The sequence below is a fragment of the Ranitomeya imitator genome, chromosome 10 (genome assembly GCF_032444005.1).
Source record: "Ranitomeya imitator isolate aRanImi1 chromosome 10, aRanImi1.pri, whole genome shotgun sequence".
In the NCBI taxonomy this organism is placed as follows: domain Eukaryota; kingdom Metazoa; phylum Chordata; class Amphibia; order Anura; family Dendrobatidae; genus Ranitomeya; species Ranitomeya imitator.
Window position 1 is genome coordinate 100,856,155 of NC_091291.1, and position 16,539 is coordinate 100,872,693.

The 16,539-nt window shown below is 42.2% G+C and overlaps 1 protein-coding gene across 1 annotated transcript; it reads right to left on the minus strand.

Moving 5' to 3' along the window:
• Positions 1-10,254: 10,254 nt before the first annotated feature.
• Positions 10,255-15,269, minus strand: LOC138650960 (transcription factor HES-5-like). The gene is made up of 3 exons (XM_069740850.1): positions 15,068-15,269; positions 14,463-14,643; positions 10,255-11,773 (listed from the first exon to the last, which is right to left on the minus strand). Exons 1-3 carry the CDS (start codon positions 15,134-15,136, stop codon positions 11,544-11,546), a joined length of 480 nt encoding a protein of 159 aa, XP_069596951.1. The 5' UTR covers positions 15,137-15,269; the 3' UTR covers positions 10,255-11,543.
• Between the last annotated feature and the right edge of the window lie 1,270 nt (positions 15,270-16,539).

Below are 16,539 nucleotides of genomic sequence, written 5' to 3' on the forward strand. Positions count from 1 at the left end.
TCTTATATGAACAGATTAAGAGTTACATTAACAAGATATCTAAACAGACTAATATATTTAGATCTCTCACTCCCTTCGAGTCGGCCTGCTTGGGTGCGAGCCCTCCTACGCACTTAGTATCGTTCTTATACAAGATGTTCCAAGACCAGCAAATAACCGCACTTGGCTCTCCTGCATTCTTTTTGAAATGGGAGAATGACTTAAATAAAACATTAACACCGGAGGATAGAAATAAGAGTCTCCTTCACACATTCAGATCTTCACTGTGTGCTGACCATCAAGAGAGAAGTTATAAACTACTGACCTGATGGTATAGATGTTTCCTTCCACCCCAGATCTTTGCTGGAGGTGTTGGACAGAGAAGGGATCGTACTCACATATTTGGTCTTGCCCACTCATACATAAATTTTGGGGGGATGTCTTCGATCTCCACAATAAATTATCCTTTTACAAGGTACAACCTACAATGGAACTAGCCTTATTATCTATATGCGATCTCTCCATTGCCAGATTTAAGAGAGGTCTTCTTAGACACTTTCTCACAGCTGCACACAACCTAATACCCCGTTATTGGAAACAATCAAAATCTCCTTCACGCTCCGATCTAGTTTTGGAATTGAACCATATACTGTATTCAGAATGGAGCAATTGATTGGACAAGATACTGGAACCCTAGACAAAGTTCTAAACATATGGTCTCCATGGATTATGTTCAGAGAGACTCCGGACTTGATGTCTTGGATGGGTTGACTAACTAAATTTTTTGAACTACACTTACTTATACCCAGGACCTTTATAAGCATACGTGAAACAGTTGGTTGCAGACAGGAAACCAGGAACTGAACCCTCCCCTCTCCTCCTCTTTTCCCCCCTCTTCTATCTCTCTTCTTCTCTATCTCTTCTTAAACATAAATAAAGTTTAAACTATCTTACGGTTTTTATACGATATTACAGCATAGATATTCCAGTTCTCGAACCATAACCAACTCTATATATCTACAATATAGAAGACAAAAGGAATATCACCACTCAAGTTTATTTGAAATTTCAATGCATTTTATTGTTCAAAAGTGCTTACAATGGAAAACTATTTTACTATGTATTTGTTTGATGATGATCTGATCTGTAACAAATAATCTTATACAACTTACATCAATAAAAAGATTTACACAAAAAAAGCCAGCGAAACCCCCCCAAAAAAGGAGCCTAATAGAGAACTTTCAGCAAATTATGAAAGCCTATATAAACCACAGATCATATTTATTTCCAAAAAAAGAAAGTCTCAGCTTCTCTGTAAAACAGTTCAACCTGATGCATGAAAAATATCCCAAGTATTTTCTAATATCTGCTACTTGTAGTTGTCAGGAATCACTCTGTTATATTGAAAACGACATGAATAAATTGTTACAAAATAAAATATTTAACGTAAAAAAAAAAATAGAATTATTCTTACCGTTAATTCGGTTTCTAGGAACCTTCCACGACGGCATATGGAGGTTGTCTCTTTGCCCTAATGGGGAACAGGAAACACAGAGAGGTTTAAAAGGACCTCCCACCTCCCACCTGCCAGTGACTTACAACTGAACCCATAGCACCGGTTTACCTTCCGAATCCCAGAACTAATCCAGGAATATATATCGGGTGGGAAATTAGTGCCGTCGTGGAAGGTTCCTAGAAACCGAATTAACGGTAAGAATAATTCTATTTTCTCTAGTCACCTTCCACGACGGCATATGGAGGAATACCAACTAATTTGGCACTAGGGAGGGACAACGGCCTGCAGAACTTTACGGCCGAAGACTAAGTCCTTATTGGACAATACATCTAATCTGTAATGTTTAGAGAAAGTATGAAGTGAAGACCACGTTGCTGCCCTGCAGATCTGCTCTGGGGATGCACCTGCTCTTTCTGCCCAGGAGACTGACGTAGATCTTGTTGAATGGGCCTTGATCCCTACTGGAGGTATTTTGTTTTGAGCAAGGTAGGCTTCCGTTATAGCCTTTTTGATCCATGTAGCAATGGTACTTTTAGCTACTTTTTTACCCTTATTTTGCCCAGAGGGATGGACAAAGAGGTTATGATCGATTCTGAAAGCACAGGTCTGATCTAAGTATTGCAGCACAATACGTCGGACGTCCAGAGTGTTGAATCTTCTTTCTTCCGAATTTGCAGGACTATGGCAAAAGGTTGGTAGAACAATCTCTTGGGAACGATGAAAATCAGAGACTACCTTTGGAAGAAAAGAAGGATCTAGACAAAGTACTATTGAGTCATCTCTCACTAGAAGATACGGCTCTCTTATAGATAAGGCTTGTAGTTCACCCACTCTTCTAGCCGAAGTTATGGCTACCAAAAACACAGTTTTGTATGCAAGATTTTGAAGAGAGCAGGAGGAAAAAGGTTCAAAAGGCGGGCCTGTAAGACCTTGAAGCACCACATTCAGATCCCATGGGGGAACTATTATCTGTTTTCTAGGATTCATCCTAGTTGCTGATGTTAAAAATCTTTTGATCCAGCGATGGCCTGCTAGATCTTGATCAAAAAAGGAGCTAAGTGCCGAGACCTGGACTCTGAGAGTACTGGGCCTAAGACCCATTCCTAAGCCTTTTTGCAAAAAATCTAAGATGTTAGGTATATTAGGCTTGAGAGGGTCTGGAAGGTTAGGTAGACAAAAAGACGAAAACTTTTTCCAGATTTTGTTGTAGATGGCGTTGGTTACTGGCTTTCTCGATTTTTGGAGAGTAGCTATGACAGAGTCCGATAGTCCTTTTGCTTTCAAGACCTGGGCTTCAGTAACCACGCCGCTAAATTCCATTTCTGAGGGTCTGCATGGAGAATAGGACCCTGAGAGAGGAGATCGTTTTTTAGAGGTAACATTACTGGTCCATCCACTTGTAGTTGGATGATCAAGTTGAACCAACTTCTTTTGGGCCAAAAAGGGGCTATCAGGATAGTCGGAGTTCCTTCTATTCGTATCTTCCTTAGAACCTTTGCCAGGATTGGGATTGGTGGAAATGCGTAGACAAGCTGGAAGTGCCAATCTTGGACTAGGGCATCCACTCCTCTGGGATTGCCTCTTGGGTTCAAGGAAAAAAAGGTTTTGACTTTTGCGTTCTGGTGAGAGGCAAAGAGGTCGACTTCTGGAAGACCCCACTTTTGTACTAGCATATTGAACGTTTGAAGGTCCAGGCTCCACTCGCCAGGATGAATGTCCTGGCGACTCAGGTAGTCTGCTTGAATATTTGCAGTCCCTTTTAGATGAATTGCTGTCAGTGACAGTAAGTGTTTCTCGGCCCAATAAAAAATTCGAGCGGAGATCTTTTTCAAACTGAGGAATTTTGTGCCGCCCTGACGCCTGATATGCGCCACCGTGGTCATGTTGTCTGAATAAATCTGGACATGTTGACCGGAAATCTGACGGCTTGCTGCTAGCAGGGCCTCTTCCACAGCTTTGAGTTCTCTGAAATTTGACGATTTCTCGCTGATCGACTGGTTCCAAAGACCTTGGTAAGGAACATGATTTACTATGGCTCCCCAGCCTCTCCTGCTGGCATCTGTCTTGATCGTAGTTATCGGGAGCTGAATCCAGCTCACCCCCTTCAGGAGGTTTCTGGAATTCATCCACCATGTTAAGGATGCTTTCACTCGACCTGGTGTGTGAATCCTTCTTGTTAGAGTGCCAGGTTGACCATCCCACCTGTCTAGAATGTGGGTTTGGAGAATTCTGGAGTGAGCTTGAGCCCAAGCCACTGATTGTATACAGGCTGTCATGGAGCCTAAGAGAGACATTCCTTCTCGAAGAGTAGGACATCTCATCTCCTTGAATTTTCTGACTTTTGCTACTAATGGTAGCCTGTGATCGTCTGGGAGAAAGGACATCTGTTTTGTTGAGTCCAGAACCACCCCCAAGAACTTTCTGGTTCTTGAGGGTTGAAGCTGAGACGTCTTCATGTTTGGAATCCAACCCAGAGACTTCAATATCTCCAAAGTGGTTGACACATGGGATATCAGGGTCATCTCGGTGGGGGCAACTACCAGTAGATCGTCCAAGTAGGGCACTATACAGACACCTTGACTCCGGATAAATGACACTGCCTCTGCCATGATCTTGGAGAATACCCTTGGTGCTGAGGAAATGCCGAAGGGAAGGACTCCATACTGATAGTGCTCCACTCGATGACTCCCCTGTATCGCAAACCTGAGGTATTTTCTGTGTCTCGGGTGGATAGGAATGTGAAAATATGCATCCCTTAGGTCGATGGTTGCCATAAAGGACTGATGTCCTATCAGAGGAATTGCAGATCTTACAGACTCCATCTTGAACTTGCGATATTTCACATGTCGGTTTAGACCTTTTAGGTTTATAATAATTCTTACGTCCCCTGAGGGTTTGGGTACTAAGAATAGACGGGAATAATGTCCTTTTCCTTGTTCCAGATGTGGAACTGGTGAGATCACATTTCATTTCATAAGATCTCTGAGACCCAATGTCAACAAATTGTGATCTCTTGAAGACGTAAGGGTAGTAACTTTCAGACCCTGAGGGGGGGAAGAAATTAACTCTATTAATAGGCCCTCCTTGATGACATTGAGGACCCAGTGGGAACTGGTGATATTCTCCCACTGACCCACATATTTTGAGAGTCTCCCCCCTACCGGGTCGGAGTCATTGCTTGTCCTGTTGGGACTGTTGCTGCTGCTGCTGGGGGACAAAAATATTTTTCCCTCTACCTTTGGCGTAACTCCACCTGCCGGTTTTGCCTTTCCCTCTTTGAGGGGCTGAGACTGTGGGGCACGAAAAAACCGTTTTCTCGGTTGTTTTTGCTCCGGGAGTGCCTTTTTCTTGTCAGTAGCCTTGTCAAGAATATCGTCTAAGGCTGGACCGAAAACATAATCTCCCTTAAAAGGTATAGCACACAACTTGGCTTTTGAAGTGATATCACCGCTCCATATTTTAAGCCAGAGGGCTCTTCTAGCAGAGTTGGAGAGTACGAGAGATCTGGCGGCCACTCTAACAGATTCCAGAGAAGCGTCAGCCAGAAACCCAGAGGCTCTATGCAGGATGGGAAGTGAATCTAATAATTCACCTCTCGGGGTACCCTGAGATATATGAGACTCTAATTTCTCCAACCAGCAGGAGAGGGCCCTGGCAACACAAGTGGAAGCGACATTGGCCGTAAGGATAGACGTTGAAGTTTCCCAAGACTTTTTTAGGAGGCTTTCAATCTTTCTGTCCATAGGATCCTTTAATTGTGAGGAATCCTCAAAAGGGAGTGCTGTTCTTTTGGCGACTCTAGCCACCTGCACATCCACCTTTGGAATGTCCAATTTGATTACTTCACCCTCTAGAGGAAATCTATGCTTCATTTCTGCAGGGGTAGTGAGGCGTTTCTCAGGTTGTTCCCATTCCTGATTAACCATACTAACAATGTTAGCGTGCACCGGGAACCCCACTCTCTTCTCCGATCTGAGTCTGCCAAACATCTGATCCTGTACGGACTGTGGCTCATATTCCTCTTCTAGGCCCATAGTATTACAGACAGCAGATACTAAATCCTCAATGTAATCTGAGGAAAAGAGGTATTTCCTGACCTCAGCTTTAGGTGATACAGGATCTTCCCAGCCCACAGATGAAGTATGGGAGAGGTCTGAATCAGAGTCTGATTCGACCGCCTGAATTTTTCTCTTTTTAGCTGGGGAATGCGGAGGTGGAGGTGGAGGAGTAGTAAAAGCTGCTAACGAAGATTGCACCTCCTGTTTTACTAAGGAGCGAAATTCATCCAGCAGAGATGGTTGCTCAGCTTTTACAATCTTGTCAGTACATGGCTGGCAGAGTCTTTTGTCCCAGTTAAGAGGTAATTTAGTAGAACAGACTGGGCACTTCTTTTTAATAGCGGCTTTAGGGGCAGACTTCTCTCCCTGAAATGACAAGGGAGAGGGGAGTGAGGACATTAAAACCCCCTATAGGTACTACCTCCCGGATCCTATCCCTGCAAAACACTTACTGTAGCAGGGGTAGCGCTGGGCTCCGCAGATGCAGGGCACAAGGAACCATCCATACTGGGAAAATTAGTCTTACCTCAGTGGTGGTTCAGCAGGGTTTAAGAACGCTGTCCGCACCTGCCTCCAGCAATCAGCAGTTCCCCCTCCCCCTCCGGGATCCATGTGAGGGGACGCCATCAGTCCGACACGCCGGCCGGCGAACCCGGAAGAAGCGGCTTCCAGGAGAACGAGGGACCGGAAGTGACGCGCGAGACCGCCGACGTCACATCCGGAACGCCGAGCCGGCAATGGAGGGGGAGAACGCTGAGCAGCTCATGGAGGAGCCCGGCGAGGGATCCCAGGCCTGCTTTGCCCTCGTGGGGGCGCGGGAAGGCCGGGAGGGGGTCCCTGAGGCACCTGCATAGCAGGACGACGGGAGCAGCAGGGGAGGAGGCGGAGCGCGACCATCAGCTGCCCGGCTACAACAGGCAGAGCCTGCACAAAGGTACCGCAGTCGCCGGCCACAACAGCACCTGGAGACCTCTCCCTGTCCCATGGGGAACAGGAAAGACACTGGCAGGTGGGAGGTGGGAGGTCCTTTTAAACCTCTCTGTGTTTCCTGTTCCCCATTAGGGCAAAGAGACAACCTCCATATGCCGTCGTGGAAGGTGACTAGAGAAATTGATGCTTGAACATTTATGGTTATTCATATAAGTGCCTATGTGTCCTCACCGATATCACTGCCCTGCACATGGCCTCTTGGGAACTCCGCCTGCATACAACTGCATTAATAATGTGTAGTCATTACTTTGATTTCTGATTTCCTGAGGGACGTGCTGCAATCTGTAAAGATCAATCATATCCTCCATGTGGGTGACTGGGAGGGGGTAGTCATTTCTGCATGCAGTGAATAAAACTGATCATGCAGCAGGGATAACACTAAGGTCGGGGTCACACTAGAGAGGAATAAGGACGAGGGAGAGGCGCAAAATCAACGCATTGCGCACAGACCAATGTTTCTCTATGGGGCAGCTTCCATCAGCCGTATATTTCTCGGCCGTATTTTACGGGCTGAGAAAAATGCAGCATGCTGCAATTGTCAGCATATTGAGCCAAAAATCCACCAATGAAAGTCTATGGGGGCGAGAAAAATACGGATTACACACGGACCAGCAGTGTGACTTGTGAGAAATACGCAGCGGTGTTCTATAGAAAAGCTGGTAATTCAGCGCGGTGTACAGTAAAATCACACTGACATGTTAGAATATTATAGATCAAATAAATGTCTACACATAGAATAGGTAGATAGATATATGTTTATATTTAATACAGAGCTAGATAGCATAAAAGCCGGTAATTCAATTGCTGGCTTTTGCTATCTCCTTATCAAACCCGACAGGATATGAGACATGGTTTACACACAGTAAACCATTTCATATACCTTATTTTTTTACATATTCCTCACTAATAATGTTAGTAGTGTCTGTGTGTAAAATTTGGGAGCTCTAGGTGTTACAATAAAGGGTTAAATCACGGAAAAAACTGGCTTGGGCTCCGGCGCAATTTTCTCCACCAGAGTGGGAAAGCCAGTGACTGAGGGCAGATATTAATAGCCTAGAGAGGGACCATGGTTATTGCCCACCCTCCCCCCCCCCCCCCCCCCCGGCTAGAAACACCTGCCCCCAGCCACTCCAGAAAAGGCACATCTGGAAGATGCGCCTAATCTGGCACTTAGCCTCTCTCTTCCCACTCCCTGTAGCGGTGGGATATGGGGTAATAAGGGGTTAATGTCACATTGCTAATGTAAGGTGACATTAAGCCTGGTTAATAATGGAGTGATGTCAATAAGACACTGATCCATTATTAATCCAATAGTAATAAATGGTTAAAAAAAACACACATTATGAATAAAGTATTTTACACACAGACAACTACTAACATTATTAGTGAGCAATATGTAAAAAAAAAAAGGGATATGAAATGGTTTACTGTATGTAAACCATGTCTCATATCCTGTCGGGTTTGTTAAGGAGATAGCAAAAGTAGGTAATTGAATTACCGGCTATTCTGCTATCTAGCGCTGTATAAATATACATACATATGTGTGTTTCACTGACATATATTTATATATATATATATATATATATGTGTGTGTGTGTATATATGTTTTCACGAATATTTGAGCCCATGGATCCATTCTATGTCCATTTTGCAAGCCAGCGAGAAAATCTCGCCGTACGGATGACACACGGATAATTTTTTGAAAAAAAAAAAAAATCGCATCCTCGCATTGAATATGGATCACTTTTCAGGAACTTTTCGGCGTATCTCGGCTGTAAAAAACTGATTTTTCTACGCTAGGTGTGACCCCGGCCTAATAGGTCTCAGAATGGTGTAAATAGCCTAAAATTTTAGTATTAGTATAATTGTTCTATTTTGAAATGGCCAAGATGTAAAGTTGTGAGGAATTAACTTCCTTCTGTTGTATCTCCAAATCCACTTTCAGAATGCAGGCTGCTATTTATGGTAGCCTGTATCTTGTGATCAGAATATTAACTACAGGTTGTCATCAAGTTAACATGGCATTTTCAATTGGGAATATTAAAGAGAATCTGTCATCAAGTTTTTTCTACCCCATCTGAGAGCAGCATAATGTAGGGGCAGAGACCCTGATTCCAGTGATTTATCACTTACTGAGCCGCTTGCCGCAGTTTTGATAAAATAATGTTTTTATCTGCTGAAGATCTACCAGTTCTCTACTGAGCCATGTATAAGCCCGCCCCCACCACTGATTGGCAACTTTCATAGGCAGAAAGGTACCAATCAGAGGTGGGGACGGGGCTATACAGAGCCGGAGAACTACATTGCTAGAGACAACTATTCCGCTAGTCATAATCTCCTGCTGATAAAACACTGATTTTATTAAAACTACAAGAAGCAGTCTAGTAAGTGACACATTGCTGGAATCAGGGTCTCTTCCCCTACATTATGGTGCTCTTAGATGACATAGCAAAAAACAGGTGACAGATTCCCTTTAAGTCATTCTTTTCTAAAAGTATTGATTGTTGGCCAGTGTATTTCTATCATATGGCTGTGTTAGGACCCCCCCAAATGCCAAACAAATAAATGCTTAGTAAGAGGACAGTAGAATCCCAAATGCCCCCCGTCCCCATTAGATTTTCAATTGTTGATACATATACAAGAATGAGACAATTGAGTCCTTCTGAAAATAGTTGTTATTTATTTTTTTCCCTCTTACATTAAACGTTTAAAACAATGATTATAACAAAACACAGAAAAAAAAAATCAGAGTTTGGAACCAACTATGTCCCAAAATAGCACATAAGTGGTCTCTTGTGTAAAAACTAGAGCACCCAGCTGGATCACCAGTGCCCATATTATCAGTCCTGCTGGGAAAAAAAAGAGAAGCTGAAATCTGGTCGGTCACAGCTCCGGTTATTGTAGGCACAGGTTTTTATACATGAGACCTAAAGAATCTTTCCAGCGCAAATATTGCCTGTGAAAGAGAAAGGAAGTTTATGTATCGTCTTTATAAAAGACAAGTAACATCTGAGTAATCGTCGCTGATGCCTCTGCTCTCTAGTCATGGTCGTCACGATTTGGAGATATTCTCTCAAATATACATATGGTAAAATACGTACATACGGCATCTAGTGGAGCAAGCCACAATTTTTGGAAGATCGCACAAAACATTCATCTGAAAATAGAGGTACAGTTTGGGTCTCCATTGTCTGCTACAAATTAATATGTCCATGTGCATAAGGGTACCGTCACACTATACGATTTACCTACGATCACGGCCAGCGATATGACCTGGCCGTGATCGTAGGTAAATCGTAGTGTGGTCGCTGGGGAGCTGTCACACAGACAGCTCTCCAGCGACCAACGATGCCGAGGTCCCTGGGTAACCAGGGTAAACATCGGGTAACTAAGCGCAGGACCGCGCTTAGTTACCCGATGTTTACCCTGGTTACAAGTGTAAAACTAAAAAAAAACAAACAGCACATACTTACATCTGGTGTCCGTCACGTCCCTTGCAGTCTCTGCTTCCCGCACTGTGACTGCCGGCCGTAAAGTGAAAGTGAAAGCACAGCCGCTGTGCTCTGCTTTCACTTTACGGCCGGCAGTCACAGTGCGGGAAGCAGAGACGGCAAGGGACCTGACGGACACCAGAATGTAAGTATGTGCTGTTTGTTTTTTTTTAGTTTAACGCTTGTAACCAGGGTAAACATCGGGTAACTAAGCGCGGTCCTGCGCTTAGTTACCCGATGTTTACCCTGGTTACAAGCTAACGCATCGCTGGATCGCATCGCTAGATCGGTGTCACACACACCGATCTAGCGATGACAGCGGGAGATCCAGCGATGAAAGAAAGTTCTAAACGATCTGCTACGACGTACGATTCTCAGCAGGATCCCTGATCGCTGCTGCGTGTCAGACACAGCGATATCGTAACGATATCGCTGGAACGTCACGAATCGTACCGTCGTAGCGATCGAAATGTTATAGTGTGACGGTACCCTTAGGTCTTATTCAATCAGATAAAACAAACGCCATGTCCATGGAAACACAAAAAAGCAATGGAATGGAACTGAAAGGGAGAAGATACAGATTAGATATTAGAAACAACTTTTTGACAGTTAGGGCGATCAATCAGTGGAACAGGCGGCCATGAGAGGTGGTGAGTTCTCCTTCAATAGAAGTCTTCAAACAGAGGCTGGACAGGCATCTGTCTGCGATGGATTAGTGACTCCTGCATTGAGCAGGGGGTTGGACACGATGACCCAGGAGGTCCCTTCCAACCCTACCATTCTATGATTCTATGATCCCCCTACAGCTCAGTATCACGGACCCACAGGTACTCTGTGCACTGATATCTGTCGCCTGCATCAATCAGAAAGCTCTCTAATGCTCGCTGGGGAGAATGCCTCAATAAAATGGCTTGCTACGTAAAAACGGAAGTGCGTAGTAGGGCTGAAGCAGGGCAACAGCAAGCATAAAGACGAATTAGGGAAAACTGACCACTACTGATTTAATGATTTGTTTCCTTTAGTGGAAAGTTTTTCAAACCCATCAGTAAACTGATTCCGATTCAGAAACAAAGTGCCACAAAATTTACCCAAGTGTGAATGTACCCCTAGTCGTTTACAGGTATTGGACCAAAGTGAGTAAATGATTCAAGAAGTCTGGCGGTGGAGTCCTTACATTGCCTGTAGTTATACCATATTGCCAGTAGGGGCACCACTGAGATTTCAATATCACCAATACTTATTGATTTCCTATACAATTACCACCCTACTATTTACATTTACCATCTTACTATTTACAGTTCAGATATTAGAGGCAGGGGCGGACATACCATAGGTGCAACCGGTCCAGCCGCACAGGGGCCCAGGAGCTAAGGAGGCCACTACCATCTCCAGAGCAGGTGGAATTTTGAATTATATTGAGCGCAATATCTGGGACTTCATATGGCCCAGATATTGTTCTTGCACAGGGGCCTCTTCTGTCTGTGTCCACCACTGATTACAGGTATTGTCTTACCAAGGTCTCCATATCTTTCCATTACCTTCCGAGGCATTATAGGGGTATCTCTCTACTGGGGCAGCTGCATACGGGAAGGTGTGTTCAACAATTGCTTGACTTTGTTGCATACAGATATGCCTTAATATTTTCCCTTGTGAGTTCTCCTGGTTATGCAGAAATCCCACTGTCTCTTTGAGGCACATGTAATATCCATGGTAATACAAGTCCTGAGCATTCTGAGACTCTGAATATAAAAGTGATAATGAAAAAGAAATATCAGGTCAATAGGTTCTCTCCGTATAATATACAACTTTTAAGAAATAAAAATTCCATGTATTGTAATGGAAAAAAAAATGTTTCTTCTAATTATTATTGCCATTCAAGGAAACAATTAAGAATTAGAAATTATTACACATATCATATTTTCTCTCTCTCTTTTTTTAATACAGATATGTTTAGATAACTTCCGGTATGCAATCAACATAAAATTTACTTTTCAATACCTTATGTGATACAAATATATTGTTGTTTTATGCCCCCTCCCCCCAACTTACAGTCATGACCGAAAGTGTTGGCATCCTTTAAATTGTTCCAAAAAACAAAGTATTTCTCCCAGAAAATTGTTGCAATTACACATCATTTGTTATACGCATGTTTATTTCCTTTCTGTGTATTGGAACAAGAACAAAAAAAAAACAGAAAAAAGCAAATTGGACATAATTTCACACAAAACCTCAAAATTGGGCAGGACTGGAAGGCCAAAGATGCAAACCCAACTTTCTGACACTGGGCACTAAATTGCCAAATCCTTTGGTAATCTTCAGATTTCATGATGCCTTTCACACACTCAAGGCACCGAGTTCCATGGGCAATACAACAATTCCAAAACATCTTTGAACCTCCATCATAGGTACTGAGTCCTTTTCTTTGTAGACCTCATTCTGTTTTCGGTAAACAGTAGAATGATGTTCTTTACCAAAAAGTTCTATTTTGGTCTCATCTATTCACAAGACTCGATCCCAGAAGGATTTTGGCTTACTCACATACATTTTGGCAAACTGAATTCTAGCTTTTGTATGTCTCTGTGTCAGCAATGCGGTCCTCCTGGGTCTCCTCCAATATAATTTGCTTTCACTCAAATGTCGACGGACATTTCGCACTGACACTGAGGCACCCTAAGCCTGCAGAACAGCTTGAATTTCTTTGCAACTTTATTGGGGCTGCTTATCCTGCATCCAGACTATCGTACGTTGCTCGTGACCTTTCATCAATTTTTCTTTACCGTCCATGTCCAGGGCGATTAGCCACAGTGTCATTGCTTGTAAACTTCTTGCTTATGTTGCACACGGTGGACAAAGGAAAATCAAGATCTCTGTAGATGGACTTGTAACCTAAAGATTGTTGATATTTTTCAACAATTTTGGTTCGCAAGTCCTCAGACAGTTCTCTTCTCATCCTGTTCTCCATGCTTAGTGTGGAACACTCCCTTGAGAAAGCGGCGTTGTAGTGCCGCGAAACGTGCGTCGGGGGTCTATCTTTCCGGCTGTGTCTCTCTGCACCCCTCTGCACTGTCTGGTGAGTGTACACTGGTTTTGCGCTATTATTTGACCATATGCATCTGCAGCCCACATGGGTGTTGCTTTTGAATAGCTAGATTGACTTTACTGCTCTACCTGATACTTACCTGTCTTGTATAGTGCTCCTGGTAAGCATATTGTGTGCTTTATCCATTATATGCGGGACTTTCCCTGTCATATGTTTAGGGGTGTTTTGGAGGGACTGTCCTCTTTAGGCCCTTCATTGGAACTTATACGCTGTGACTTATTTCTGATCGTGTTTTAATCATTTTTATGTATTAATAAAGATTTAATTATATATTGTCCATGATATGCTCCTTATTCTCCTCCTTTGATATGGTTAGTGTGGCACACGTAGACACACAATGCAAAGATTGAGTCAACCTCTACCTTTTATATCTGGTTTCAGGTGTTATTTTCATATTGCCCACACCTGTTACTTGCCACAGGTGAGTTTGAATGACCATCACATGCTTGAAACAGAGTTGTTTATCCACACTTTTGGAAAGGTGCCAACAATTTTGTCCCACCCATTTTTGGGGTTTTGTATGAAATGATGTCCATTTTACTGATCAGACTGCGTCATTTAAATAGCCGTCAGCTCCTGTACCTGTCCGTTAAGTGGATAAGCACACAGAGCTGTATTCAGTGATAGTCACGTACGCAATTTGCTCACATAACTGTCCCGAGTTTTACTATGACTGTGTAAATTTGCTCTAATGGGAAGGATAAATTTAGAAATGTGGATTTTTTTTTGACATATGCAAAAAACTAATGCCGCACTTATGGTAAAAACTAAGGGCCAAAAAATGGTTGAAAATCAGATATAATAGACTAGGAATTGACAAAAAGCGCATATAGGGCTCTAACAAAATAGCATGCTGTTTTATTGCATTTTTTTGCTCACCTTGTGATGCTGTGAAACCACAGCAATTGAATAGCCTTAGATAGCAATACCCCAGCTGGGGCGGTTGGATTAAGCAATGTCAATATGTCGCAAAGGAAGAAATAGATTGTAGTTTTTTCCAACGCGTTTGAAGGCTGAACCGACCTCTTCCTCAGGGAAGCTATTATAACTTTAACAGATGAACATAAATAGATTGTAGTTTATTCCCAACACATTTCTATGTCAAATGGACCTCTTCCTCAAGGGAACCACAACTATTGAGGCTCCCCTGAGGAAGAGGTCTGTTTCACCTAGTAATGCTTTCGGAATAAATCTGTATTTTAGCTATGTAAGATAGTGGGGACCAAGAGTACACCGGCATCCTCTAAGGCTACATCCCTCATATTCATAATTATAAAATACAAATACATTTTATTTTTCTTACTCTTGGACCTTGCGGATTGTCTTACCATTTATGCAACGCTGCCTCTGACGCTGCAAATATTTTACGGCCATTTCTAAAATGTCAGCCTTTTCTAATTTTGAGTGCTGGTGATGGTTCTGGATGTCTTTCTCCAGTAAAATTCTGAGCTGCTCAATGCTGTGATTTATACGATCTCTCCTCATCTTTTCAATAACCGGCTTCCTGATCTAAAAAAAAATATATAATGTACAAAATATGCAAAATTAATGTAACATTTTATGTTTGTATAACCTACAGTATATGGTAATAAAGGCATTTTTTAAAAACAAAATTCAATTAATTTTTGTAGTATTTTTTTCTGGTCTTCCTTTTTTTTTGATCATATATCTGTAGCACACATAATAACACATTTCGTTATTCGTTAATCTTATTTACACTATTTTTAACATTTTATGAAATAAAAAATAAATAAAAATAAATATAATAAATAAATAATATATAACATGATTTAGCAGTCTATCGATCTGTGTTAAAATAGAATAAATCAGAATATAATAAAAAAAATACAATAAAGTATACTAGATTCTAATAACATAATAGAAGCGCTATAATAATAAATGAAATAGAATATAACATAGTATTTGGCTTTACCTTATTTTTTTTCAGTTCGTTCATCTTTTCTTTTTTGGCTTCTTGCAAAATGTTGACCGCCGATGCCATTATTGTGTACAGTGAAGTGTTACTGGTGTGACAACCAGTGCAAGGTATTTATACTCTAGCTCGTGCTGGTAGACAAGTCGTTTTGCATCTTATAGTTTCTCACGTGTGTAAACCAATGAAGAGAACAATGCAGATAATGGAAGTGTGCCTAAGAGGTTTGACCGAATCCCAGGGGGGGAAGATTATCTCCCCTCCTCTATAGATCAACAGGTGGACTGGGCGTAGCTCAATTTCTATCATGACTCAAATGAGACTTCACCGTGGGAAAGCTTCAATCTCAGAGAAACCACACCATGTCTTGATTCCACAAGAAGATTACATTCCTGCGGCACCTGTTTTCTGAAATTACTGTATACACACGGGGCAAACAATATACGAATACAAAACAGTTAACCCCTGTAGGGTTACTTAGTGGTGGCACGGATGCTTCCTTGATGGAGAGATACCCACGTTGATGGTCATTGAGGCATCTCAACAGCTTTATACTCAGTGGCTTAACTAAAGTCTGGTGCAAAATTTGGACCTGGGCCCACACCTGCTTGTTCTTCAGATGTTTGGGCCGTTGTAGCGTCCCAGATCCTACGAAGACATACGTGTCCACCCCCATGTGTCAATGTCCCTCATCCTGTGATGTCAAAAACTTTCACTCCTGCTCTGCTGAGCTTTGGAGCGGAGAAGTGTCGCACATTCACCAGCTGACCATTTTTCTGCACAGCTGCTCTGTACATGTAGAATTTCCTTAACAGAACAGTCCTCTCCTTCAAGGCAAGACATTGGGAAGAGCGGTCTCCGGCATCTACTGCTCTCGTTATGTCAATAATATAATACTGATGGCCCCATTCAAATCAATAATTCTCATCTTTATCTTCCAGCTTGTAACTGCTGGGATTGAGACTCAGGATCTGTTGCATGGAAGGCAAAGACTGACAGCGAGCCAAAGTCTGTACTGTGTTGAATGATAGAATATTCTCTACCTAAAATCCTCAAGTTTTTTATTTCAGCACTAATGCACTTGTATATTCACATATATATTTCTTTATTCCAGCAGATAGGTATATAAATTAAATCCAAACAATGCTGCAAAGTAAAAGTAACAAATAATGGTGGAAAATAAGCAATAATAAATGCAGTAAACCAGTAAATATCATAGACATGTTTGCTATCCTTGCAATTGTAATAACCTGGATACTTCAGTGAATGTATTATTTTTGGTGTTCAGTAAGGGGCACAAATAAAAACAATAAAAACTTCTTTTTTTTTCTGGACTTAACACATTATAAAACTCTATATAAATGTAACCCATACAAGATGGCAGGATAGTGCCTAAAAAAATACAACCCCTCTTGCACAAAAATAAGATCTCCACTGGCTAAAAATCATGAGCAAGTTCCTAGGAATGCTCT